Raw genomic sequence first — 26732 nt, 5'->3', positions numbered from 1 at the left:
GCCAGAAAACCTTTTTCTCAAGGTTAAAAGTAGCTGACCTTTGACAAGCAGCATTGGCTAAATTCCTTGTTCCTTAAAAGGAAAGCTCCCAGTTATCATTAGCCAGTGTTTATTTGGCCACAGGGCAGGAGCAGGCTCTACACTGCACCCTGTGTACCCAGCAGGAGGATTTGTGGCTGGAGGTACATTGGCGAACAGTCATTATTAAAATAGCCATCTTTGAAAACGCGTGCTGGAGAGGGGCGCATCCAGCCTGTCAGCTGGTCCGCACCCCATCCCGTGTGGCTAGACAGCTCGTTGGTTCTCTGGCTCCCTCACAGGCAACAGTGCCACCCACTCCACACGCAGCACACTCATTAACATGTGTGCAGCAAGAAAACTGACAGAATGACAAGGACACACACCAATTATTAAATGTCTGGGCTTGTGTTTTTAATGTAGGGGTGACGGTCCAAAGATTGACTTGGCGGGCAGTTCGCTATCTGGCATCCTGGACAAAGATCTCTCGGACCGCAGCAATGACATTGGTGAGTAAGGACAGTGTTCTTGCTTCTGTTTGCAGAGTTAGTAAAGAACTTCAGAGCCTGGCTTGCCTTCAGCCACCATGATGAGAAGTAATAAAGCCATTGAAATGCCAGGCTGGCGCCCTCGCTTGGCTTTAGGTGTTACAATTTTGTAAAGAAGGGAAATGATGGCGCCTTCCACATTAAAACACAATGTCTGGGACCTTTCCCCTCCCTAGGAGAAATTCCTTGCAAGATCTAATGAGAAGAAATGATGAATAAGCCTTTTTGTAAAAGTGAGCATTAGCCCTTGAGTTCACAGTTTCCAGTGATTTGTGTATTTTTTGTAAAAAGGTGAATGGATGCAAATGTGAGATGGCAGGATTCGTTGTTGATACCGCACTTTTGACTGAGTTTCAAATGAGCTTTGGTGTGGTAGTTGCCACTTAGTTCAGAACATGAGTGAGTTTTACCAAGGTCAGGATACCACCATGTGATAAATGGGAGGGAGCCGCAGTATCTCTGGGTAAATAAAAGTCAGAGGTCCTTTTGGAGGTGTACATGGGTGGGTGTGAGGCTACCGGTTGTGCTGTTAAGGCCACTGGTGGTCTGACCTGGGTGACAACCCTTTTAAGAAGTCCAGATTCAGGGACTAATTTTTTCTTATTATTTTATTTTATTTTATTTTTTGACATAAAAGCCATTTAATGATAGAAATGTATAAAAATAATCATATTGTTTAGCAACAGGCTATCACATTTCTTGGGAAGAGGAAAATGACCCGCTTTAAGAAAAACTTGCAACCATGTGCAATATTTCATTTCAACACATTTTCCCCATCTGCTTAAGCATTTATCCTTTGAGTTACAAACAATACAATTACACACTTTATTTTAAAATGTACAATTAAATTATTGACTATAGGCATGCTATAGTGCTATCAAATAGTAGGTCTTATTCATCCTTTCTAACTATATTTTTTCTACCCATTAACCATCCCCACCGCCTCCCCACCCCAGCCCTGTACTACCCTTCCCAGCCTCTGGTAATCATCCTTCTGCTCTCTACCTCCATGAGTTCAATTGTTTTGATTTTTAGATCCCACAAATAAGTGAGAACATGCAATGTTTCTCTTTCTGCATTTGGTTTATTTCACTTAACATAATGATCTTCAGTTCCATCCATGTTGTTGCAAATGATAGGATCTCGTTCTTTTTTATGGCTAAATAGTATAATTTTTTTTTTAACTTTACATCTTCTATTTGTACCTATCAAGGTCATAAGTTAACATTCTCTCATATTCTACATAATATAGAAGGCTACATTTTAGAATTTACTTTGTTTTTAGTGAACTTTTTATTTTGAGGTCATTGTAGGTTCACATGCAGTTGTAAGAAGTAATAGAAATCTGTGTACCCTTTACTCAGTTTTTCCCCAATGGTAACAGCTTGCAGAACTACAGTCCGCTGTCACAACCAGGATATTGACATTGATATGACCTACTAATCTTACTCAGATTTTCCTAGTTTTACTAGTACTTGTGTGTGTATTTCGCTCTATGTAATTTTTTTTTTTTTTTTTTTTTTTTGAGACAGAGTCTCTCTCAGTGGCCCAGGCTAGAGTGCAGTGGTGCAATCTCGGCTCACTGCAACCTCTGCCTCCCAGGTTCAAGTGATCCTCCCACCCCAGCGCCCCGAGTAGCTGGGACCACAGGTGCATGCCACCATGCCTGACTAATTTTTGTATTTTTTGTAGAGATGGGGTTGCACTATGTTGCCCAGGCTAGTCTCGAACTCCTAGGCTCAAGCAATCCTCCCACCTTAGCCTCCCAAAGTTCCGGGATTACAGGTGTGAGCCACCACACCCAGCCTGCAATTTTATCATACATGTAGGTTTGTGTATCTACCACCACAGTCAAGACATAGAATGTTTCCACCACCACTAGATCCCTTGTGTTGCTCTTTTTAAGCCACACCCACCTTTCTCCCACCCACCCACTTCCCTAACCTCTGGCAAGCACTATCAGGGATTGATTTGACATGAAAGACAGCTTTCCAGCATCATCTGCTTAGGCCACTCACTTTAGAAACAGATGTGCAATGGTTGGCAGGCCTTATAAGAGCACTAGAGCTCCCAGCATGAGCATTCTGCTCTCCTGCTGCTGTCCCTCTGTTTGGGTGCTGTTTTTCTCTGAACCTGCTGATAGAGTTGCATCTTTGCAACTGCTGACCTGCAGTCTCTGGTCTGATCTCATGGAGGCTTGCGGGTCGGATGTGTGACTGTGACTGTAAATGCCAAAAGTACTTCCCCTGTTTCCACAAGCCGTTTACATCCTCAGCGCTTGAGAAGCCCAGTCAGGAAGCATAACCTGATAGCTTGGGCTGACGCAATAACAGAAGCTCTGGCCTGCTGTAGCTTTTGATCTGCTTAAAGTGCAGGCGGAGTAGAGCAGAGCAGTAATCGGCTGTGAATGAAAGGGGATTGTCAGAATGAGCCTGACTAAGTTCCGGTTCTACCACCACAGTTTCATATTTGGGCCCTGTTTTAAGCCAGGGTGGCTGGTTGGTGAAGGTCATGTGCAAACTCAGGAGGCTGTCTTGTCACCTCCCTCGTGTCAATAGGAAGGGAGGTATTCTCCCTCCTCCAGAATATACAGGATAATCTGTCTTGCTTGTTAAGAGCATTCACCTTTGACCTTTACATTCTTTGGGTCTGGAGATGTCTATGATCGCTATCATGAAAATATGCATCACATGTTTTTCAGTCTGACGAGCTAGTGTGAAAATATTGGGAGTATTGATAAGGGAGGTTCGTCTATAGAACCTTTTCTTGCTGTGGAACTAAGCACAGTTGCATATATTTGGGAGCCCAGAAATAGAGCACTGAGGTTTGGTTCTCTCTCTCTCTTTACCACAAAGACATTAATCCTAGAAGACTATAACTTCTCAAGTTAATGATTTTTTTTTTTTGTCTTGAGATAGTCTTGCTCTGTCACCCAGGCTGGAGTGCAACGGTGCGATCATTGCTCACTGCAGCCTCCAACTCCTGGGCTCATGCAATCCTCCCACCTCAGCCTCCCAAGTAGCTGGGATTACAGGTGCACACTACCACACCTGGCTAATTAAAAAAATTATTTTTGTAGAGACAATGTATTCTTGTGTTACCCAGGTTGGCCTTGAACTCCTGGGTTCAAGTGATCCTCCCACCTCGGCCTCCCAAAGTGCTGGGATTACAGGTGTGAGCCACCACGCCCAGCCTCAAGTTAACAATTTAATGTATATTTTATTTGCATTGTAAGAAATAATGATTGACAGTCACATGATTAATAAATACTTGAGTACCTACTACTCAAATGCAAGGCTGGCTGGAGACTGAGGCCTTCACACATGGGCTCTGCCTTCCAGGGGCTTCGGATCCTTTTGGGCCCCTAAGATGGCAAATGAAAAGTTAAATAGCACTGTAGGTCTGTATAATGACTGAGTGGTAGAAAGTAATGCTGGTCGGAGGAGAGAGTGTTCCCTGGGGCCCAGGTTGTTGGAACAGGCTTTATAAAGGGGGACAGATTTGTCTGTATCTTGAAGTTGGATTTGCTTATGTGGGGGTACTGGAGGTGGTCAGGAAAATCATGTGGGGAGTGTTGACCAGCCTGGCTGTGTTAGAGGGTTTGTGCTGGGAAGGAGGGAGGGCTATCCTGTGTATTAGTCCATTCTTGTATTGCTATAAAGATATATCTGAGACTGGGTAATTTATAAGAAAAGAGGATTCTGCAGGCTGTTCAGGAAGCATGGCAGCATCTGCTTCTGAGGCCTCAGAAAGCTTCCAGTCATGGCAGAAGGCAAAGGAGGAGCAGACACTTACACCCAGATCTCTCAAGAACTCACTCACCATCATGAGTACAGTACTAAGGGGATGGTACGAAACCGTTCATGAGAAATCCACCCCCATGGTCCAGTCACCTCCCACCAGGCCCCACCTCCATTGGAGATTACAACTGAACATGAGATTTGGGTAGAGACACAGATCCAAACTATATCACCCTGGAATTGTAAGTACGGACTGTATTGAGTTTGAAGGAGATGGATTTGTAATTTATTCTGTAAGCAGTGGTGATCATTGATGGTACACCAAAGTGACAGGATCAGGTCTAAAAATTCAGATAGTAACTGCTGGAGCTTTGTGAGACGAATCAGGTGAAGGAAAGATGGGTGTCAAGGAGTCAGGTTATTTGATACTTGGGGTGAGAGGCAGAGAGCGCCAGAATGAAGCTGCTTATGAAAGGATCAGGAAAGAAGAGATAGATGTGGAAGCAGCAATACAGGAGAATTACTGCCAGGCAATATTGTCAGGCAGTAGGTTGGGTTTGGGAATGGGGAGGAGGAGAGAATGACTTGTTAGTCTTGAGGTTTTAGGGTCGGGTGACTGGAGAATCCAGCAACATGGGTAGAAATGAGCATGTCAGGAGGAGGAGCTGGTTTGGAGGAAAACGTGATTAGTTTAATTAAGTATGTTGACTCTGAGAGTGGGCCAGACATGCCTGTGTCAGTGCCAAGTGGAGGCAGGGAGTAAAGGGCTGAGGCTCGAGAGGTTGGCAGGAATTGCAGGTAGGGGTTAGGAGCTTCCCAGTGGCTGGAGAGAAGAGGGCAGGAGTGGCCTCTGCAGACCTGGGTTTGAGTGCTGAATCGACTGCTTCCTAGCTGAGTGGCCTTCTCCAATTTCCACAGACTCTCTGAGCTTCAGCTTCTGTATCTATAAAGAATACTAACATCTCTACTGGACAGGTGGCTCATACCTGTAATCTCAGCACTTTGGGAGGCTGAGGCAGGAGGATTGTTTGAGCTGAGGAATGTGAGACCAGTCTAGGCAATATAGTGAGACCCTATCTCTACGAAATTTTTTTTTTTAAATAACCAGATGTGGTAGCATATGCCTGTGTTCTTAGCTACTTGGGAGGCTGAGGTGGGAGAATCGCTTGAGCCCAGGAAGTGGAGGTTACAGTGACCTGAGATCATGCCACTGCAGTCCAACCTGGGTGACAGAGTGAGATCCCATTTCAAAATAAATAAATAAATAAATAAATAAAAACATGCAGCAGTGACTCACACCTGTAATCCCAGCACTTTGGGAGGCTGGGGCAGGAGGATTGTTTGAGTTTAGGAGTTTGAGACCAACCTGGGCAATATAATAAGACTCCATCTCTACAAAAAAAAAAAAAAAAAATTGGCCAGATGTGATGGCACATACCTGTGGTCCCAGCTACCCAGGAGGCTGAGGTGGGAGGATCACCTGAGCCCAGGAGGTCAGTGCTGCAGTGAGCAATGATCATGCCACTGCACTCCAACCTGGGTGACAGTCAGACCCTGTCTCAAAAAAAAAAAAGAAAAAAAAAAGGCCGGGCGCGATGGCTCAAGCCTGTAATCCCAGCACTTTGGGAGGCCGAGACGGGCGGATCACAAGGTCAGGAGATTGAGACCATCCTGGCTAATACGGTGAAACCCCGTCTCTACTAAAAAAATACAAAAAACTAGCCGGGCGAGGTGGCGGGCGCCTATAGTCCCAGCTACTCGGGAGGCTGAGGCAGGAGAATGGCGTAAACCCAGGAGGCGGAACTTGCAGTGAGCTGAGATCCGGCCACTGCACTCCAGCCTGGGCAACAGAGCGAGACTCCGTCTCAAAAAAAAAAAAAAAAAAAAAAAAAAAAAAAACATGTCTATCAACTTCCTCACCTTGTCTTCCAGAATTATGTCAAATCAGTTGGTGGCCTGTAAAAAAAGATAGAAATGCTTACGATTAATGTTGTTTGCTTGGAAGTGATGGTTGGGTCAGGAAGATAAAGTCCTGGCTATGAGAAAAGGCAAAGAACCTAGGGCTGAAGACCAAACCCCCACCAAGTCCACATTTAAGGGAACATCAGGATCTTGCAACATCACAGAGGCCAAAGGAGGAGAGAATTGTAAACAGAATGTCTTTAGGCCCAGAGGCAGGAATGTTCTTTGTAGTTGGGTGGGTCAAGGAGAAAAAGACATTGCAGAAGCGGGTGGCTCTCCTCGGGGCTGCTTCTGTAGCATTTGTTCATTGCATTGGATCAAGGAGGAAATTATTTGTACCAGAATGTTTTATTAGTGATTCAGACAATTGAAGCTGTCTAAATGTGGGCTACAGTGAACAGCATAATACAACCCTGAAAACCATTGGAAACTATCAGTGTTAGCTATAAATAAATCTGGGTTTCCGCTTAATAAAGCTATAATTTAAAATTATTATAATATTAAATTAGAGAACATGGCTTTTTCAAATCTTGTGTGGACATCTCCCAGCGTCTGTCAGCCAGTGATCAATTAGAATGAAATCAATTGGTCCAAAACTAACTTGTTGATGTCAGTTTGAGATATTGTTTATATCAAACTATGCAGCCATATTTCAAGTAACATAATAGAAGACATGGACAAACTACAACACAGGCCTGTGCATGAATAGAGATGAAAATTGTCCAGTTTTCTCTTGCCGATGGAAGAATCTCTGTTCTGATTGAATGGGAGATTACAGGCCCTGAAGTCAAGTGCTATAATGTTTCCTTTTGTTATGTATATTGTAGTTCCCGCTGCATGGCAGGATTTATTGTTACACTTCAATGCTATCGGGATTTTCAGTTCCTTTCCCACTAAAGCACATAGCAACAGGCCTTCAGATAGGAAACCTACTGTGAAGTAAGCCACCTGTTTTCAACTAATTGACTTAGAGAATGCCTTTGTCATTCCTCCTCCTCAGTTGCCTAGCATCTTTGTTGGAACTGTTGTTTTTTTCTATCTGATCCAAATCTCAAACTATTCACACTTCCATCTCTTTATGTAGACCCCTCCCCGTCTTTACTTGAGGACTGTGAAGATTTCCTCTCTGTCTTTTCAACTTGACCCACAAAACACACTTGACACTGTAGTCAGTTTTGGGGGCCAAGTGTTGCTTGCTTTAAAGTCAACAGACTTGGGATATGGAAGTGGTTTGGAAGGTATCAAGGCTAACTTCATCTCATGCTCGGATCTCTCACAGATGCCTGGGGCCTATGGTTCCTTTGAACCAGGAAACGTGAAAGTACTCACTCTGTCGCCCAGGCTGGAATGCAGTGGTGTGATCTTGGCTCACTGCAACTTCTGTCTCCTGCATTCAAGCGATTCTCCCACCTCAGCTTCCTGAGTAGCTGGGACTACAGGTGCGTGCCACCACGCCCGGCTAATTTTTGTATTTTTGGTAGAGACGGGGTTTCACCATGTTGGCCAGGCTGGTCTCAAACTCCTGAGCTCAAGTGATCCACCCGCCTCAGCCTCCCAAAGTGCTGGAATTACAGTCATGAGCCACCGCACCGGGCCTCCTTTGCCCCACTTTATAAAATAGTCGTGATTATTTAGAGTAACAACTACTATACTGATGTTTCTGCATCATCTGTAAACTAATTCTTTATATATATAATTACATTTTAGATGTGTTAAGAAAGCTCTCCAGGCTGGGCGCAGTGGCTCATGCCTATAATCCCAGCACTTTGGGAGGCCAAAGTGGGTGGGTGGGGGGGGGGGGGTGGATCACCTGAGGTCAGGAGTTCGAGACCAGCCTGGCCAACATGGCAAAACCCCGTCTCTACTAAAAGTACAAAGTAAGTAAGTAAGTAAATAAATAAATAAATAAATAAATAAGCAAGCCTGCCATGGTGGCAGGTGCCTGTAATCCCAGCTACTCAGGAGGATGAGGCAGGAGAATCGCTTGAACCCGGGAGACAAATGTTGCAGTGAGCCGAGATCACACGCCACTGTACTCTAGCCTGGGGAACAAGAGCAAAACTCCATCTAAAAAAAAAAAAAAAAGGGGGGGGTCTCCAAAACCTAGTAATCATTTTGTAATGTAAAATGTCCCCTTAGGGTGTTAAATGTGTGTATTGTTTTATACCATTTTTAAAAATCAAGGTCCACCTGGACATTGATCTGTAACTGATTACAACCCTGGTGAAACAATAATCCCAAAGTGTTTGAAAGGCTTAGGAGCGTTTTATAAGCATGTTTGGGGTAGAACATGTCTTTATAACTTTTAATCCTCTTTGAGGTACAGTGTGAGTACTGGAGCTGTGTGTGGAATATCCTCGTGTTAGAATAATTCCACTAATATAGTGGAGAACAAACCCTCCCCCTTCATCTCCCCTCTTCCATCATTCTGAGGTTCTAGTGTTGAAATAAGAGCAGTGAGAGCAAACAAGAGTAAGGAAAGAAAGAACTAATATTCACTGGGTGCCCACTAAATGTTTTGTCTATTTTTTTTCTCACAGTCCATAGCCCTATGAGGGATGTGTCATGACTCATGGTTTTGCAGTGAAGGAACAGGGAAGAAAGCAAACTGGGGAAACTGAGCAAGATTATCTGGCTAGTAAGAAATTGGAATTGAAGGCCGGGCACAGTGGCTTATACCTGTAATCCCAGCACTTCGGGAGGCCGAGGCAAGTGGATCACCTGAGGTTAGGAGTTCGAGACCAGCCTGGCCAACATGGTGAAACCCCATCTCTACTAAAAATACAAAAATTAGCTGGGTATGGTGGTGTGTGCCTGTAATCCCAGCTACTCGGGAGGCTGAGGCAGGAGAATCTCTTGAACCCGGGAGGCGGAGGTTGCAGTGAGCTGAGATCGCGCCATTGCACTCTAGCCTGGGGGGCAAGAGCGAGACTTCATCTCAAAAAAAAAAAAAAAAAAAAAAAAAAATTGGAGTTGAAGCCAGGTCTCCCTGACCCATGAGCCCAAACTTTCTAGGTCCACATCAGCATTTCTCAACTGCTCTTCCCAAGGGGACATTTGGCAATGTCTGGAGACATTTTTGACTGTCACATCATAGGGGTGGGGGTGGAGATGCTGCTGGCATCTAGTAGGTAGAGGCCAAGGATGCTGCTAACCATCCTCCAGTATGTAGGATAGCCCCCACAGACAACAAAGAATGATGCAGCCCCAAATGTCAATAGCACCGAGGCCCAGAGAGCCCAGTCTGTGTTAGGAACGGGAAGAGGACAGGCCTCCCCCGCAAGTGCAACTTGTGTTCCCTGGAGTGGCCTGTCTCATTTCCTGAGAATCTCTATAAAACCTAGTTTGAAAATGTTTCATATACAAAAAAGTAGTTATATTTGAAGTACTTAAGCATCAACCAAGGACATGGCTGTGACCTTTGTGAGAGAGAGAGAGAGAGAGAGGAAGAGGGAGGGAGAGAGGTAGGGAGAGAGAGAGAGAGAGATCTTAAGGTTTGCAGCAAGTGAAATGATACCATTTGAGTCTGATTTCAAATAGAAAGAGTGTTGGATTTGGGATTAGATATTTGCCAAAGATCAACTACCCAGTGTTTAACCAGGTATTACATAAAAGGACAATAGCAAATTTGATCAATACTCAGTTCTAAATCTGTACTCTGTATGGTAAAGTTATACAGGAGAGCAAGAGAGAGCAATTGTAATAGTGACCATTAACACAAAATTTTTGTGAATGTGACACCAAATCTCTATAAACAAGTGATTACATTCTTACCTTATTTTGCAATTTCTACCTTTTATGATAAGAAATCACTTCTAAGCGTTTCTCATACAAATTTTGAGGAAAAATTCAGATCTCCTGACTTGGGGCTATTGGTTTTTCTGTCCTCTTTTTAAAATACATATCTTAAACTTCTCCTTTTGGAGCCAGAGAGCCAGTTATTGGTCCTTGCAGCATGTCAGATCATTGAGCAATTTCTCAGGTTCAATAAGACAAGATAAACTGTGTCCTGCCTGCCATTAAAGAAAAAAAAAAAAGAAAAAACATGAATGACATTTGGAGTGTTCCAGATTGACTACTGGCTGAACGCGTGTGTGAACAACAGCCACACCTTCCAGCTGTCTCGGGAGTAGTTGCTCAGACATGAGAGCTTTCACTGAAGAGCCATGGCTGGCTCCTACAGACACTGTCTCCTTACCGGCAACCTTCAGACATGGCCTTTGGGACCAAGGACATTGTTGATGTTACCCCTGCTGAAGAACAGGAGATACAGTTGCTATTGGTCTACAGTCAAGTCTGCATATGACGGGCTGGGGTGCCCATGTGTGGACATGTGCAGCTCCGGTCCCTATCTAGGGACACAAATCGTGATCAAACTTAAATTTTTATCAGGAGTAGCTGAAAAGCACGATACATTTCTCAAATGTGATGACAAAAAGCAAAAGAGATTGTGCTGAGGGTCAAATGCTTTATACAAAGGAAGTAAAACGGGTTGCGCTTCTGATTGATGGGTTTTTAACCCAGGCAGTCCTCTGAGCATTTTTGGTTGCTTCCTCAAACTTAGAAGCGTAGTTAATTCAGAACAGCTTCTGTGGCTGGCCCTCTCCCTGCATCGCCCTTGAGCCCTCCCCTGGTTCCCAGCCTCTCAGGCTCACAGTGGAGGTGTGCTGCTGAGGAAACAAGGTCAAGCTGGCAACCAGCACTCATTTCGAAAGGCATCCTCCAGTCCTACAAGAGATGGGCCTTCAGGGTCCTTTGAAGGGCCTGATCCTGGGTATAAACTGAGCATCTCCACTTAGACTTTCTCAGTGAAAGACGTTGGTCCTCACCAGAACTGAGGTGCTCACCTCTGCCTGTGCGCCCTGCACAGGGGTGGTCCTGCTGGCCTTTGGTGGTCCATCGCGGTGGCTGGGTTTGTGCCTAGTTATGAGGTGTTTCATGAACATCTTTTACCCCATAACATCCTATAAGCGCAAACTCAGTAAACATTGAAAGTGCCTGTAGGACAAGCCTCACAAATGCTATAGAAACAGGGGGAGGTTACGTCAAAGTGGGGACATGATGGCAAATGTTGCAGAACCTCACTGGAGCAGTGCATTTGGTGGTATGAATTATTCCAGAATACAGAGAGCAAATTAGTGCTATCCTACCCAAATGCTCTATACCCACCAGCCTGCAAAATAGTTGATGTGAGAGAGGTGGAGGGACATTTAGGGAGCATCAATTCAGATGGCTCTTGGCTTGGAGAGGGTCACAGCTGTGTGGACTCGCAGGCAGCCCCAAATACTTACCTATGTGCAGAGTCAGCATGTCCTCCCTCCCCTGGTATTGTGCTCGCCTGCATCTCTGTAGCCAGGGCTCTCGTTCATCATTCGGTCTGATGGCTTGAGTGCCTCTACCTTTGCTGCATGCTGAGATTGTATTCTAATGCCGTATTCTGGATGTACTGGCCGTACCTACAGATTTAAGAATGCAAATCTGGAGGTACACCCAGTAGATTCAAAGTAGTCTCATAGAACAAAGAGACTTATATAGTGACCTCTGTTGCATCCACAGTATACACCACAGAGGTCTCTCATGGGAACAGGTGATGTTCAGCTCTCAGATCTCACATGGCATTTATTTGGCTTGAGGTGCCACCCTCCCCCCGTCCCCTGGCTGTGGGCTCATGGATTGGCAGAGCCCGGTTATGGCTTCCATTTTACTTGCAAATATCCAGAGGAATGTACAACCTACCAAAAAGTCGTGCTCAGGCATCCCTTTGTCACATTAAAAGCATTATGGACACACGACATTTTATTAAGTATTTTGTTTTTGTATCACTTTATTAAGTAAATTATCAAAATCCTTATTTAGCCATGGAGTTTCATTAAAGCATGTTCTGGAAACCTTGGCCGATGTTAGGAGCCTATGAAGTTTGATTCATTGCAAGAGAAAAGTGATTAGCAGTTAGAGAGTGACATTGATGGGCCCCATTAAAAGGTCATTGGATATGGTGGTGGCAAGCGAAGGTTGGAGTTGGAGGTCAGCAGGATGCCCTGATTTAGAACCAAGCTTACCTTTGCGTAACCTGTAGTGACACTCTCTTCATCTCCCCAGGCCTTAATCATGTCTTCCTGAGGTTCATACTGTTTGGAATTTCACAGACTCATTTACCCAAAAAAAAAAAAAAAAAAAAAAAGGAGGTGGAGGCTTCTAATTTGGGAGACTGTTTGATTTTTCTTTTATTAATGAGGCACATTCAAAATAAACAAATGCCATCTCCTATTGGAAAGGGTATAATCTCCAAGTGTAAAATTGAACAAATTTAGCTTAATGGGAAACTCACAATGTTGACCTTTTTCTAAGTGCATTATGACTGGTGATAACCTTGGCACAGACACATGCCAGTTCTTGGCAACTTTTGAAAACCACAGGTCCAGCTCACATCTGCAGAGATAGAAGGTGGCGGGAAAGAGAAATGTTAGGGGCAAGGAAAAGGCCCTAGAGAGAGTCAGGCGTTGAAGCAGTAGTTCAGGTAAAAACTAGTGTCCGGAAATGTACAATTAGCAGATTAACTTTTTTTTTTTTTAATAGAGATAGGATTACTTGTAATTTTTTTCCTAAGAAAAAGTCATGGAGTGTCAGATTTTTAAGAGCACTTTAAATCCTTTTTACCTCAGTCTTCTCCCTTCTCCTGATGTTTACAAATGAGCTCATCAAGTTACCCAGGCTGGTGAATGAGAGCCTGCCAGCCCCTTCTAGCAGTTTTGGGGGACTCTTGTCTCTCCCGGGGTAGTAAAAAGCATACTAGGCTTTGAGACAGAAGGTTTTTCCTCCTCAAATTTTGTAGTAAGTATAATTTTGGCTTCCATGTAATTCTGGACATTAGAATATTATTGTTTCACATATGCATTAAAATTCTATATTATGACTATCAGACTGCTCCTCTTTCTTTTTTTTTTTTTTTTTTTTGAGACAGGGTCTTGCTCTGTTGCCCAGGCTGGAGTGCAGTGGCGCAGTCACAGATCACTGCAGGCTCAACCTCCCAGGCTCAAGCAATCCTCCTACCTCAGCCTCCCGAGTAGCAGGGACCATAGGTGTGCACCATCATGCCCAGCTAATTTTTTATTTTTTGTAAAAACGCATCTCACTATGTTGCGCAGGCTGGTCTCAAACTCCTGGACTCAAGCGATCCTCCCACCTTGGCTTCCCAAAGTGCTGGGATCACAGGCATGAGTCATTGCACCTGGCCCTGCTTCTCTTATATCTAAGTGAAGTGCTGTTAAAGAAGATGAAATGACCCGTACATCTTGTTCTCCAAAAAGAAATGTGCACTCTGCTCTGGCTGCTCATCCCACTGAAGCTGACCATCGAGCACACCATTGTACCTCCTTGGATCTTGGTTTTTCATCATTAATCCAGGGGCTTGGATGAAATGATCACAAAGAATCCAGTTCAGGCAGGGCATGGGGTCTCATTCCTGTAATCCCAGCACTTTGGGAGGCAGGAGGGATCACTTGAGGACAGCAGGTCGAGACGAGCCTGGGCAATGTAGGGAAATACTCTGTCTCTACAAAAAATATTAAAAAGAAAGAACCCAGTGCAGCCTTACAGTCTATGTTTCTCTAACCCTGTCCATTTCTTTTAGCTGAGTTTTCTAGACATTGAGAAAACTGCTGTCTTGGTAGCCTCTGAATCCTCTTTGAAATTAAGTAGCTTATTCTTTCCTTTGTCTCTTTACTTCAGTTTCTTTAGTTCTGTCAGTCCTTTTAATCTAGAATTGATAATTTGGCCCTTTCTAAGGTTTAATCTAGGGTTTTTTTTTTGGCTTAATGATTTTTTGCTTTTAAGTGATTTGCTGGCTGTATGGAGATTTAAGAAATTGTTAAGGGGTTATGAGCATAACTTTATTATTTTTTTATTTTTAGTGATGGGGTCTTGCTATGTTGCCTAGGCTAAACTTGAACTCCTGGGCTCAAGTGATTCTCCCACCTTAGCCTCCTGAGTAGCTGCGACTATAGGCATGCTACTGCACCTGGCTTATGAGCATACCTTTTCGTAAAGTTTTAAAAAGTACTCATTCATCTTTTAAAAGAATTATTTTGATTTTTTTAACCCAAGTTATTACAGGGAAATATAAAAGAGTAGGATGCTTGCCATCCTAAATAAGTTTGAGATCCTAGAGAAAACCCTGATACAAGTTCCAGGTTGTAAGTTCTGTTTTCAAATCAGTTGGTTAGTAATTCTTTGCTTCCAATGACATCGAAGGAGGTACCCACTAAGTTGTTTGGTGGTAGACCATTAAAAACAATAATTCCTGGTGATGCTAGATGACAGTCTGGTTTTTGATATATAATTTGCAAGGAGTTCAGAGAATTGAGTGACATTGATAACAAAATTATTTCCATTCTGTCCGGGCATGGTGGCTCACACCTGTAATCCCAGCATTTTGGGAGGCCGAGGAGGGTGGATCACAAGGTCAGGAGTTTGAGACTAGCCTGGCCAATATGGTGAAACCCTATCTCTACTAAAAATATAAAAATTGGCCCAGTGTGGTGGCAGGTACCTGTAGTCCCAGCTACTCCGGAGGCTGAGGCAGGAGAATCGCTTGAACCCAGGAGGCGGAGGTTGCAGTGAGCCGAGATCGTGCCACTGCACTCCAGCCTGGGCAACAGAGTGAGACTCTGTCTCAAAAAGAAAAAAAAAAAAAGTTTCCATTTCATCTACTGGACTGGAGTCGCCCAGACTGGAGTCTAGTGACGCGATCTCAGCTCACTGCAACCTCCGCCTCCTGGGTTCAAGTGATTCTCCTGTCTCAGCCTCCAGAGTAGCTAGGATTACAGGCATGGGCCACCACACCCAGCTAAATTTTTTTTGTATTTTTAGTAGAGATGGGGTTTCACCATGTTGGCCAGGCTGATCTTGAGCTCCTGACCTCAAGTGATCCACCAGCCTTGACCTCCCAATGTGCTGGGATTACAGGTGTGAGCCACCACACCCAGCCTCCATTCCATCTACTTCTATTTAAGTGAACAAATTTTCTTGGCACTTACATCTCTAAAATGAAAACTAGAGAGTTGATACCAAACCATCTCTTCCTGGTATTAAGTAATAATCATACACACACGAAGTGTTTGGGGGAAAAGCCCAATAACATTCTGTTTTGTCATGCTTAAAAATTATTTATCAAAATGTGTGGTATGTGTGTATATTTATGTTCTGATCATTTGTATACTAATAATAATGTAATGAGGACTCAATCCAGAAGAAAACTAATTTTTACACTTAGAGTCTTACGATTTCAGGAAAGAAAATATCTTAAACTTTAATTTCTATACATGTTTTTACAATAGAAAGATGATAAACTAGTTAACAACAGACTTGAAAATGGATTAGGATAAATTCAACAGTAGGGGTTGGAAATATGAATTTAAGGAGGAAAGGGAATGATGTAAAATTTCCAACTGTTAAAATCTTATGGTATTTTTAAATGGATGATGGTGGTGGTTAAATTGCTGCAGTATTCAAATATATATTGGATATATTTAAGAAATCTATGTAAGTTATATTTTTAAATCTCAATATTTAGAATATAACAGAAATTACATCCTTTGTGAGTAAAACTTACATAAAAGTTTAGATTTCAACTTGATATGTATGAGGAGTATATACAAGGGTTTCCAAAATTATTTTAGCAAGTACACTGGCTTCATAAATATATCATTTTATACTTACACAAACATTTCTATGGATTAATTTATAGAAGTGACATTGATATATCTGAAGGTGTACACATTTACATTTTGTAATAGGTATTGCCAAATGGCATGCAGAAAGGTAGTGCCGATTTACGTTCCTGTGGATAATAGTGTAACTACTGTTTCCAATAGATAATTACATTATTTATCAGATCACTTTGCATAGCAAATTTGGGCCTGTAGTGAGCAATTTTTAAAGGAATGCAAATGTGGAGAGCTACCTTTCCCCACTTAGCATTGCTTGTCAACAATCCGAGTGAATCACTACTACCTCTCCTCGAAGCAAGACTGCAGTAAGACATGTCCCCCCTTTCCCTGATCTAAATTAGGTCCCCATGCTATCATTGCTAATTTCACCTTTTATCGTTCTTTTGTAGAAACTAGGAGAATTTGTAATTATACATACAAAAGCCTGTCTCCCTCAGTGGGTTTTTAGCTCCATGTGGGCAGGGAATGTGGCTGTTTTCCACCCCTGTATCCCCCTTTGCCTAGCTCATAGTGTATGCTCAGAAAAATAGCCACTGAATGAATGGGCTGAGCGTAAGTGAGGGAAATTCCAAGATGCAGGATCATAATACACAATCTTCATTGCCACTAGCCACGTGTGACTATTTACATTTGATTAAATAGCTATACTTACCCATAATCCATGTACTTTGTAACCACGTGGGGCTAGTGGCTACCATTTGAATAGTATATAGATTATAGAAGACTTCAATCATCACAGCAAGTTCTACTGGACAGTGATGATATAAGATGATAGTACGTTCATTCTTAAAACTATCGCTATGCTTGGCACAGAGTAAATACTTAAGAAATGTTTGATTGAATTAATGAGCAAATAAACACTGTATCTCCCTCTCTTATTCTTGAGCTACATGTTTTGATGTAGAATTTGCTTGTACCAAATTGCCAAACATTCTCTGAACTTGCCTAGCACATTACATTTCTTGCCACAGAGTGCCTTGAAGAAGCCAGCCCCTTTTCCTGCTCATTTGAAAATGCATTAGAATAAAATAGAAAAAAAACAAGCAATGTTCTGTAGTGGAGAGAATCCCTTGGATGTGAATCTGTGTGGGCCCTGTTACTTGTTGGTAGTGACCTTGGGCATGTTTTCTAACCTCTGGCCCTCTGTCTCTTTCTTTGTGGATTATAGTAATGCCCACACAGCATGGGGTTTTGTGCAGATGAAATGAGGGTGTGTGCATGTGAAGCATCTAGTAGTGGCATGGCTGGCACATGGAGTTCAAAACAGTAGCTCAAAACTTATTTATGGCCAGACATGGTGGCTTATGTCTGTAATCCTAGTGCTTTGGGAGGCTGAGGCAGGAGGATTGCTTGAGGCCAGGAGTATGAGATCAGCCTGGGCAACATAGCAAGATCCCATCTCTACCAAAAAATAAGACAAAACAAAAAATAGCTGGGTATGGTAGCTATAACTACCTGGGAGGCTGAGGCAGGAGGATTGCTTGAGGCCAGGAGTATGAGATCAGCCTGGGCAACATAGCAAGATCCCATCTCTACCAAAAAATAAGACAAAACAAAAAATAGCTGGGTATGGTAGCTATAACTACCTGGGAGGCTGAGGCAGGGGGGTTGCTTGAGCCCAGGAGTTTGAAGCTATAATACCATAAGCTATGATCACACCACTGCATGCACTCCAACCTGGGTGACAGCGAGACCCTGTCTCTTAAAAAAAAAAAAAAAAAAAAAAAAAAACCCTCGAAAACTTACTTACTCTCAGCAGCTTGTGTCCTGCAAACTTCACACCTGGATTATAAATGAAAACACAACAGCTGATCTCCTATATCCTTACACATTTTGGAGGGCTTATTTTCCTGAAGAATCTAATCATTGCTAATCATTTCAGTTAGTGATTCAGCTAACACAGGTGTTCATTTGACCCCCCCCCCCAATACTGGGCCCATCTTGATAGTCTGCACAGATTTTCCACACTAGTCAAATGACTGAGGCATGGAGTGAGACTTCCTCCTCCCATTCAGACTCCCTCATGGTGTTTCTGCAATGCAGAGAAAGTACCTGCGGCCCTGTCGGTTTCAAGTTTTCTCATCTTAGACCCTGGAAAACAAAAAAGGTAGGGAAGGGGGAATTTCTAGCCTGGCTCTGAGATCCTTGTTTCCAAATCCCACAGCTCCGTTAATGGTGCATGAAAACAGAATTCTATCTGCATGATTTGAAAGGGTTTTCACGTGGTCTCTCATTTATGAAAGAATAACCTTATGAAGCTAATGGCTCAGATAATTCTCTCATTTTTTTTTTCTGCTGGAAAATCTGAAGCCTAGAAAGGTTGTTTGTTAATGTGTTTAATAATCATTTTTTGAACTCTCACTACAAGCCATAAGTGGTCTTAAGTCCAGGGAAACAGAGAGAAAAGTCACAGAGAGAAAAGCCATAGCTTCTTCCCTGGCTGGTGGGAGAGGCAGAGAAGTCAATAAGAAATGTCAGTACAGGGCACTAAATGCCGAGATTAGGGTGACAGGTGAGTAGGGATGCACCCAACCCAGGTCTTAGGGTGCAGTCTGGCTTCTTGGAAGAGGCCTCAGTTGTGGCACCAAAGGAAATTAGTCGGGAGAGGAAGCCCTGAAGGGACATACTCAGATCAGGACTGTACACCTCTCTGGTGGCAGCATGTGAGTGGTAAGGGGCTTGAAGTGAAAAATCTATTAACAGTGGTTCCAGGCAAGAAATTCAGTGGCTTTAATAATCTGAGGCAGGGTGTGGAGGAGAAGGGATGGCTTCCAGAGATATTGGGAGGTAGCAACGTTGCCAGGTTTGAGCTGTAAGCAAACTTATATCCTAAAGCTCCGTTTAAAGTGCACAGCAACATGCTATAATGAATGCAGAGAATGATTTGGGAGCTCCCAAAGAACTCTGCTGGTGACAGCTAGCCTGACTTAGCCTTTTGACTGTTTCTCCTCTGTGCTTTCAGTGGATGTGCTTTACGTCACCTGTGGTCACTGGTACCATTGCTCCTATCCATGGAAAAAGAAGCTACATTTTCTAATTGAACCAAATAGGGTGTGACTGAAGTTCATGGAAAATGAGCAACTTCATGTGCCATGAAGAGTCAAAGGCCCTTTCCAAGCCAACTCCATCGTGCCCAACATGAATTATCCCCGTATGTCTGCAGAGAGTTTGTTGTCCAAGTATCACAAAAGCAAAGGGCCTCTCGTCCTTAGGAAACTAACTTCTTAAAAATACCCCAGCATTTGCCAGTTCGATAGTTTTGGACTGACTTATGGGCATTAAAAGCTTTTTCTCTTAAGAGGAAAAATTCCCAGCCAGGCCGAGAAAGCTCATATCAAGTTTCAGCTTGATTCATTTCAAAACCACCATGAAAATTGGGACATTTTCTCCACACCACGATGGGTTAGTCATGGAAATTCTGCCTTAATCGCAGCTACCATGGCCACAGTCATGAAGCATGTGCTCTGTGCCTCTGAAAAGTGATGTGACAGTATTGGAGAGTTTCTGCGCTTTACTGTCAGAAAGCAGAAATGCATCACAGTTCATGATCTATGAAACATGCCAGGGTAACCTGAGGTTCCCTTTTCAGCAAGCAATCTCATATTTGGTACATTGTTTTTCTGTATGGCAGTTTGGTTTGGTAGCTGTTTCCAAAAAGTGCTCTTTCCAAACTAAAACTATAGAAAGTTAAACTTAGCAGAAATGTGCATTAAGCTGGGTGTGGTGGCTCATGCCTGTAATCCCAGCACTTTGGGAGGCCAAGGTGGGTGGATCACCTGAGGTCAGGAGTTCGACACCAGCCTGGCCAACATGGTGAAACCCCATCTCTACTAAAAATACAAAAATTAGCCAGGCATGGTGGCACACACCTGTAATCCCAGCTACTCGGGAGGCTGAGGCAGGAAAATTGCTTGAACCCGGGAGGCAGAGGTTGCAGTGAGCTGCAATTGTACCACTGCACTGCAGACTGAGGGACAGAGCAAGACTCTGTCTCAAAAAAAAAAATGCATTAAGAGATTAAGAGTGGCTTCCCCTGAGGGACTCGGACCTTCCTCTTACTCATGAGTGACAGAAATAGAGCAGTCTCCTCTGCCATCTGTCCTGGAGACACTTGCTAAGTGTGGCCAGGCTTCACTGTGCATAGGTCTTCTTAGTGCAAACCTCAACCAGTAAAACAGAATGGGCCAATCCGCCCTCTCTGCATCCATAGCAAAGAATGCTTCTTCAGCCTTGAAGCTGCTCACGTCCTGCTAGGAGCCATTTCTATAAGCTACATTCCTGGTTTTTTTCTTGAGATAGTTTGTTCATTCATTTGCTTTTTCCTTTATTGACAGAGGAACCAGCATATTTTCCCTAGGGACATTCTAGACTTTGAGAACGCAAGGATGAGTTCCTGCCCTCCTGGGGCTTACAGCCTAAGTGCGGGAGACAGACATCACACTTCTGGGTTGTTTTAAAAGTATAATTCATTACTGACTGCCACCTCACACATTCTGAAATCCTCAATTGCCAGATGGACTTAATTCAGTGAGCCCAGGAAGGTCGGGGGTTGGCAAAGATGGACTCCTCCCTGGAGTCCTGGCAGAGGTTTCCTGGTGTGAACTTGTCCACCCCTGCACACAAGTGGACTTACCAAGTCCATCCTAAGAGGGGCCCAAAGCTGTCCCATCCCCTCCCCTGGCTCCCTGCATTCCTCTCCCACCCCACTGTTATGCTGGGTCACATCTTGGGCCTCTTCCTGGCTCCAGCTGCAGTGTGTCTGACCTGCCACCAATCATTCGAGCCTTTGGCCACCATTTTCGTCAAGTGCTCCAGCACCTCTGTGGCCCTCCAAATCAGGCCAGCGCTCCTCAGCCCAGCATGGGAGGACCACTGTTAGAGAGCCCAGGCAGGCTCTCTATTCACTGGGCCCTGTCAGTCACGTGGTGGCCTCTCCACTCCTCTGCTTGGCCAAATCCTCACTCCCTTCCCTCCCGTCAGCCCCCGGCCTCCTCTAGGGCAGTGCTTCTCAGCTTTTGCTGCATGTTCACATCCCCTGGGGAGACTGACACCTGCTTGTGCCCAGGATGCACCCCAGATGGGGTGAGTCAATCCCTAGGATGCAGTGGTGTTTTGTTTTTTTAAATTGTGCAGGTGATTCCTCCATGCAGCTGAGGTGGAGAAGCAGAGTTAATTAGCCTTTTGTTGTTCTTTAATCACTTCATCCTGCTCAGCTTTTGCTCCTGAGCTTGTTTTAGTTTCCTGGACAGAGCCATGATATAGGTTTGTCCCAGCCAAGGCCCTTGGCAGCTGCCTGTTTGCTGGAACCTTTAACGACCCTCTCTTCCATCTCCTTCCCTGGCTGTCAGTCAGCATCTGCTCCTTGGGTTTTTGTCCTCTCTCCTCTCCCCGAGCCTTCCTCTGCCCCTCGTTATGCCTCTGTCCTCCCCAACCAGCCCCCCGACCCCCAACAAATTTCACTGTCCTGGGCCTTATTTCCTTCTTCCAGAACAGTTGGAGATCTGCATGGATAAGCTGCTAAACTCACTGTATGTAGAGTGCAAGGATATTTGTGCGGTGTTCTTCCATAACAGTAAAACTTAGGAGGGGAAATGATTTGGAAACTAGCTATCCAATAAATGGGATTGATTAATTGCCGTGCAACAACAATTAAAATATTTACAAAGAATTTTTAGAGACAAGGCGTATCAGGTTAAGTGAAATAAGCAGAATGCAATATTACATATAGTATGAGCTATACTATCTATTTATAGGAAAAAAAGCCTGGAGGAAAATATATGAAAATACTAACAGTGCTTGTCTCGATGTGGTAAGATTATAGTTGACTTTTTTTGTTGTTACAATTTCATGTTTTGTTTTTTAAAAATTATACACTGATCATGTATTACATTTGTCATCGGGGAAAAGTGATTTGAAAAGATGAATTGGGGAGGTTCATGTCAGATGGTGGCTTTTTGCATCCATCCAAGTGTGTAATGGGGAGTTTTCCATTTTAGACAACATGGACTTACTAGAGGAGAGTCCCAGGGTAGAGTCTGGAGGAGAACCTTTTAAGAAAATAAGTTTCTCCAGCCTGGGCAACATGTCGAAACCCCGTTTCTACAAAAACTACAAAAATTAGCCAGGTGTGGTGTTGCGTGCCTGTAGGGAGGCTGAGATGGAAGAGTCACCTGAGTCCAGGAGGTTGAGGCTGCAGTGAGCTGAGATTGTGCCACTGCACTCCAGCCTGGGAGACAGAGCAAGACCCTGTCTCAAAAAAAAAAAAAAAAAAAAAAGGGAGGGAGGGAAAGAAAAGAAAGAAAGAAAAAATAATAATAAGGTTCTCTTAAAGGAAGGCCCCTTAGAGGGGTCAGCCCAGTGAGACAGCACTGGAGAAGCACATTCTAGCAGGGGGGGGTCTTTGCCCTCCCCTGGCACCCTGCTGAGCCAGCTAGAGAGGTGGGTGCCTTTATGAGCCTCACTCAGGTACTGGGTGCTGATGGGCTCCCTCTTGGCTTCAGAGCACCACTGATGTTTTTCTTTGTGCCATCTCTGCAGATGGTTAACCTTTCGTTATACCTGCCTTGCCCTGATAAGAGGAGTTAATTGAGTAATTATTCATTCATCAGGTGCTAGGATAATGTCACTTAATATAATCTCAGGTGTAATTTAATGGCTTCTCCTGACCAGTGACTTGTGCTTGATTTTGCATATTGTACTAAAGAAAATAGTTTGCAGAGAACACCTGCCTGTTCATTAATAGAATAAAGCTGTCACACAGCCAGACCACTTATTATAACCATCAGCAAAAGAATTCTCCCAAAAATAAAGTGAGGGGAAATGCACATCATCTTTTTTAACTTCTCTGTCCTGGACCAGTATAGCTGCAGTTATGGCAGTTAGGATGTTTTTAGCTGCAAATAAAGAATATCTGATTAAAACTGGCTGAAATAACAGGGGTTTGTTAATTTCACGTGGCAAGAAGTCTGGGCACTAGATCATCCCAGGGTTGCAACCCATCGGGGTTGTCAGTTAACATTTTCCATTTTTCTGCCTCGCCGTCCTGTGACTAGATAGCCACATGGTCACAAGATGGCTGCCACAGCTCCAGACATCCCATCCTTACACAGTAGCATCCCAGGCAGGAAAGAAGAGGAACAGCAACACAAAAGGCCTTCTCACTTGCCTCTCTCTGGACAGAGAGAAAAATCTGTTTCCCACAGGCTCTCAGTATACTGCCCTGTATTGCTCAGTAACTCAAATTGGACTACATAGCTGCCTCTAGACCAGTCACAAGTGCAGAGGAGCAGGACTGCCATCTCTTCTTGTCTTTTGGAATCAATGACTGGCATCCACTCGCCTGTGGCTGTTGTACCTTGTAATAACTGCCTTTTGTGTTGAGACTGCCAGAGTGTGCTGTCTACTAAAATGGACTTGGATTTGTGGAAAAAAGAGGATTCTTCCTCTAATCCTCTTTCTGTAGCTTTTTAAAGATTTATGGATATAGCTATAGAAGAGAAAAAGAAAAATCCTGTTTTTCTCTCTTCCATGCAATAGCTTGTTAAACTAAGAAGGAAATGATTATTCCATTCAGTTTGAATCCTGTTTATTGAATGACCAAAGGATGTAAACAGCCTTTGTAAAAGATGAAGTGTAATCCAGACAGAAATGATTATTATTGAGAAAAAGAGGTGCTTATGATATATCATAAGAGCCTTTGCTCCTATTTTGGCTCTTAAAACTCTGTTTTACTTTTGTTTTAGACTTAGAAGGTTTTGACTCCGTGGTATCATCTACTGAGAAACTCAGTCATCCGACCACAAGCAGACCAAAAGCTACGGGGAGGCGGCCTCCGTCCCAGTCCCTCACATCTGTAAGTGTCTCCTCATACTGTATGTCCCCTTACTTCTCTACAGCTGAAAAGCAGGACAGATTAGAGACTCTAGATAAGGACTCTTCTGCAAGCAGCCGATTTGAGGACACCCCAGGAGAGGGAGGCCATGAGATACACTGCCAACCAAAAGTGATTTCAGAGTCTTCTTGAGTCAAGCAACATTTCTTTCTATTTGTTCTTTGTGTTTCTGCCAGCAAGGTAGGCGCTCCCTATTCCCACCTTCCTTTTCTTTCCTTCCAGACTGATTCTTATTTGAACCTGAAATGAAAAGGGTAAGAAAAAAATCACGTTTTATGGTGGGGAAAGGAGAATGAGGCTGGTTTGGTCTATAAACAAAACAAAACTTTACTCAATAAAGATCTGCTCCTCTATAGCATCAGGCAGCAGCCGAACCTTTCTCTCAAATCCCCGTTGCCTGTACCCCTCCACAGAATACCACGCAGACCTTCAGGAGATTGTTTTCAAACATATGAGGCACCTGATGATGAAGGAGAAACCGATTGGAACACTCAGGATAACCCATAGAAGATTTTTGTTTGGGTCGTTTTGAATGACTTTTTATTGCGAACCTAGTACACGCTTATTGTACCAAATTTGAACTAAAAAATGCATAAAGAAGAAAGTCACCTGTAATCCTGCTCCCCAGTGCAAAGAACTGTTAACTTTTTGCTATACAGCCTTAGCTTTAAAAAAAAAAAATTGTATATATAAAATTATTTCTTCACAAATAGGATTACGTAATATGCATCATTTTGAAACTTGCTTTTCTCCTCTTCTGTTGTGTTCCTTTCTCCCCAGTCATGACACATTCTTCCCTGACATCACATTTCATGGCTGCCCATTTTTCTAACCTATGAGTATGTGAGTGTTTAGCCAATATACCATTATTGGGCATTTATGTTTTTTCCAGTTCCTTATTATAAACAACACTCAAATGAATGTCACTGCAGAAAAATCTTGATGCTGCTCTAAAATTATTGACTTGGGTAAAAATTTTCTGGAAGTGGGTCAAAGGGAAATGTATGCTTTGCTTTTGCCGCAGGTTGTTCTGTCCCCTCCAAGCTCACCTTCCACAAGTTGTGTCTGTGTATAAGATCTCTCTCTCTCTCTGTATCTGTTTATTTCTGTATAGCACATTGCCTTGTTCCAGTGAGTCCAAGTCTTTATAACCTCTACCCAGATAAACCAAGGAATTAACCTTTTGCAGGTTTCCCAGGACACATCCTATTTTCATGTCACCACTGATCCCACCTAAGGTGTCATCATTTAGAAGAAAAAGAATGTCACTTCCTTGGAACCTCTTCTCTCATATCTAGAGTCTGAAAGTATGGTTTGAGTCATCCTATTTTTCCTCTTAGTATGAAACAAACCTAACTTTGCATTGACACATTTTTGGGTGAAAGACTTTTAAAAGTAGCTGACTTTTTTACTGTTATACAGACTTCTCTGTCAACACCACCTTCTTTCCCCTCTCCCTCTCACCTTTTCACACCCCACCCCAACACCCCTCTTATACCCACGACCTGTTTAGTTGCTTCTTAGTATCTCTATATTTTGTTTTTCAATCCTACCTCCTCCATCTTCTCTATAAATCCTTCATCATTTTTGTCTTCCTTCCAAATCCTTCCCAACTTTTCAAGGTCTAGAGAGCCTTGTGACTTCCAGAATTACAGACAGGTTTAAATTACCATCTCTTGTCTCATCTTTGGTCCATACATCCCATGGCTGAGAGTTCGTATGTATTTGGGGGATGTGGTAAGGACATATCATCTTCACTGCCTTCAGACTACACAGTTGTTCATTCATTCAATAAATCTTTATAGAAATCTATCCCCTATGGGCTCGGCACTGTGCCAGGTACCAAAGATACAACTGGAATGAAAAGCACATGGTCACTGTCTGCAAGAGGCTTATGACACAGTGACTCGAAGTTTGACATTTTATATGAAGTGATTTCATTTGCAGACTTAGAACAAAAGGATATATTTGTGCTTTAAAGTATAAATATTGTATTCTCTTCCCTTCATTCCCATTCATCCCCACTTGGATGTGTACTTTGAATACCTATTTAGTCTTCTTCCAGTTAGCACCTGTGGATTTTTCATAGGCAAGTGGAGGCTTAGTGGATATGGGCATGTTCCTCAAAGGCCATTGGGGGGAATGATGGAGGAAATATACCAGTCATGATTCCCCAGCCTGGGGCCTCTGACCCTAGCTGAAGCTCTTTATGCTTATAGGATTCAAAGAGCAAGCTTTGATTGGCAGCTCATGAACCCTAGGTTGTATTGGAGGGAACTGGCTTTTTGAATAAAATCTCAAAATGAGAGGATCCAGGCATGGTATGGTGGCTAAGCAGTTAAGCCTAGATTAGTAAGAAGGCTTGGTGGTGGGGGAAACGTTATTCTAGGTAATTGGATTTTCAGATTAAATGAAGATTAACAAATAAAACCTGTTAAATTGAAAACTTTGCTTAAAAATTCCCTAAAATGCATTAGATTTCTGCCTTAAGTAAACAGAAGAAAACATACAATATTTTTGGGTGTAATTTTTCTATAATGATGCCAAGTGGTGACTTTAAATGGGACTGTTTTTCTACCACCAGGGTAGAAAGCATAGAGATGAAGCTGAAGATGAGCTTGTCCAAAGAGATCTCTGGAAGATTCTTCATTATAAAGGATTCCTTGCTATAGGAACTCTTATTTTAATTTGCTTTGTTCTAAAATAGGGAAATTCTAGCCCAGTGATCATCTATGACCAAGTGAATTCCAGTGAATTGGTCCAGAATTTTTTTTTTTTTTTCAGACAGGGTCCTGCTCTTTTGTCCAGGCTGGAGTGCAGTGGTGCAATGTCAATGGCTCACTGC

General features: G+C 43.2%; 1 protein-coding gene across 5 annotated transcripts in view; it reads left to right on the top strand.

Moving 5' to 3' along the window:
• The window catches only part of SH3KBP1 (SH3 domain containing kinase binding protein 1), a 370029-nt gene that overhangs the window by 330137 nt on the left and 13160 nt on the right, over window positions 1-26732 (top strand). For all 5 annotated transcript variants that reach the window (XM_010389057.2, XM_010389053.2, XM_010389055.2 and 2 more), the window contains 2 exons: window positions 442-527; window positions 23739-23848. In XM_010389057.2, the coding sequence (XP_010387359.1) occupies window positions 442-527; window positions 23739-23848 (196 nt within the window). The remainder of the gene's footprint in view (window positions 1-441; window positions 528-23738; window positions 23849-26732) is intronic.

The sequence above is a fragment of the Rhinopithecus roxellana genome, chromosome 7, assembly GCF_007565055.1.
Source record: "Rhinopithecus roxellana isolate Shanxi Qingling chromosome 7, ASM756505v1, whole genome shotgun sequence".
Classification (NCBI taxonomy): Eukaryota; Metazoa; Chordata; class Mammalia; order Primates; family Cercopithecidae; genus Rhinopithecus; species Rhinopithecus roxellana.
The sequence above is the reverse complement of the archived record's forward strand: the minus strand, read 5'-3'. Positions and strand labels throughout refer to the sequence as shown.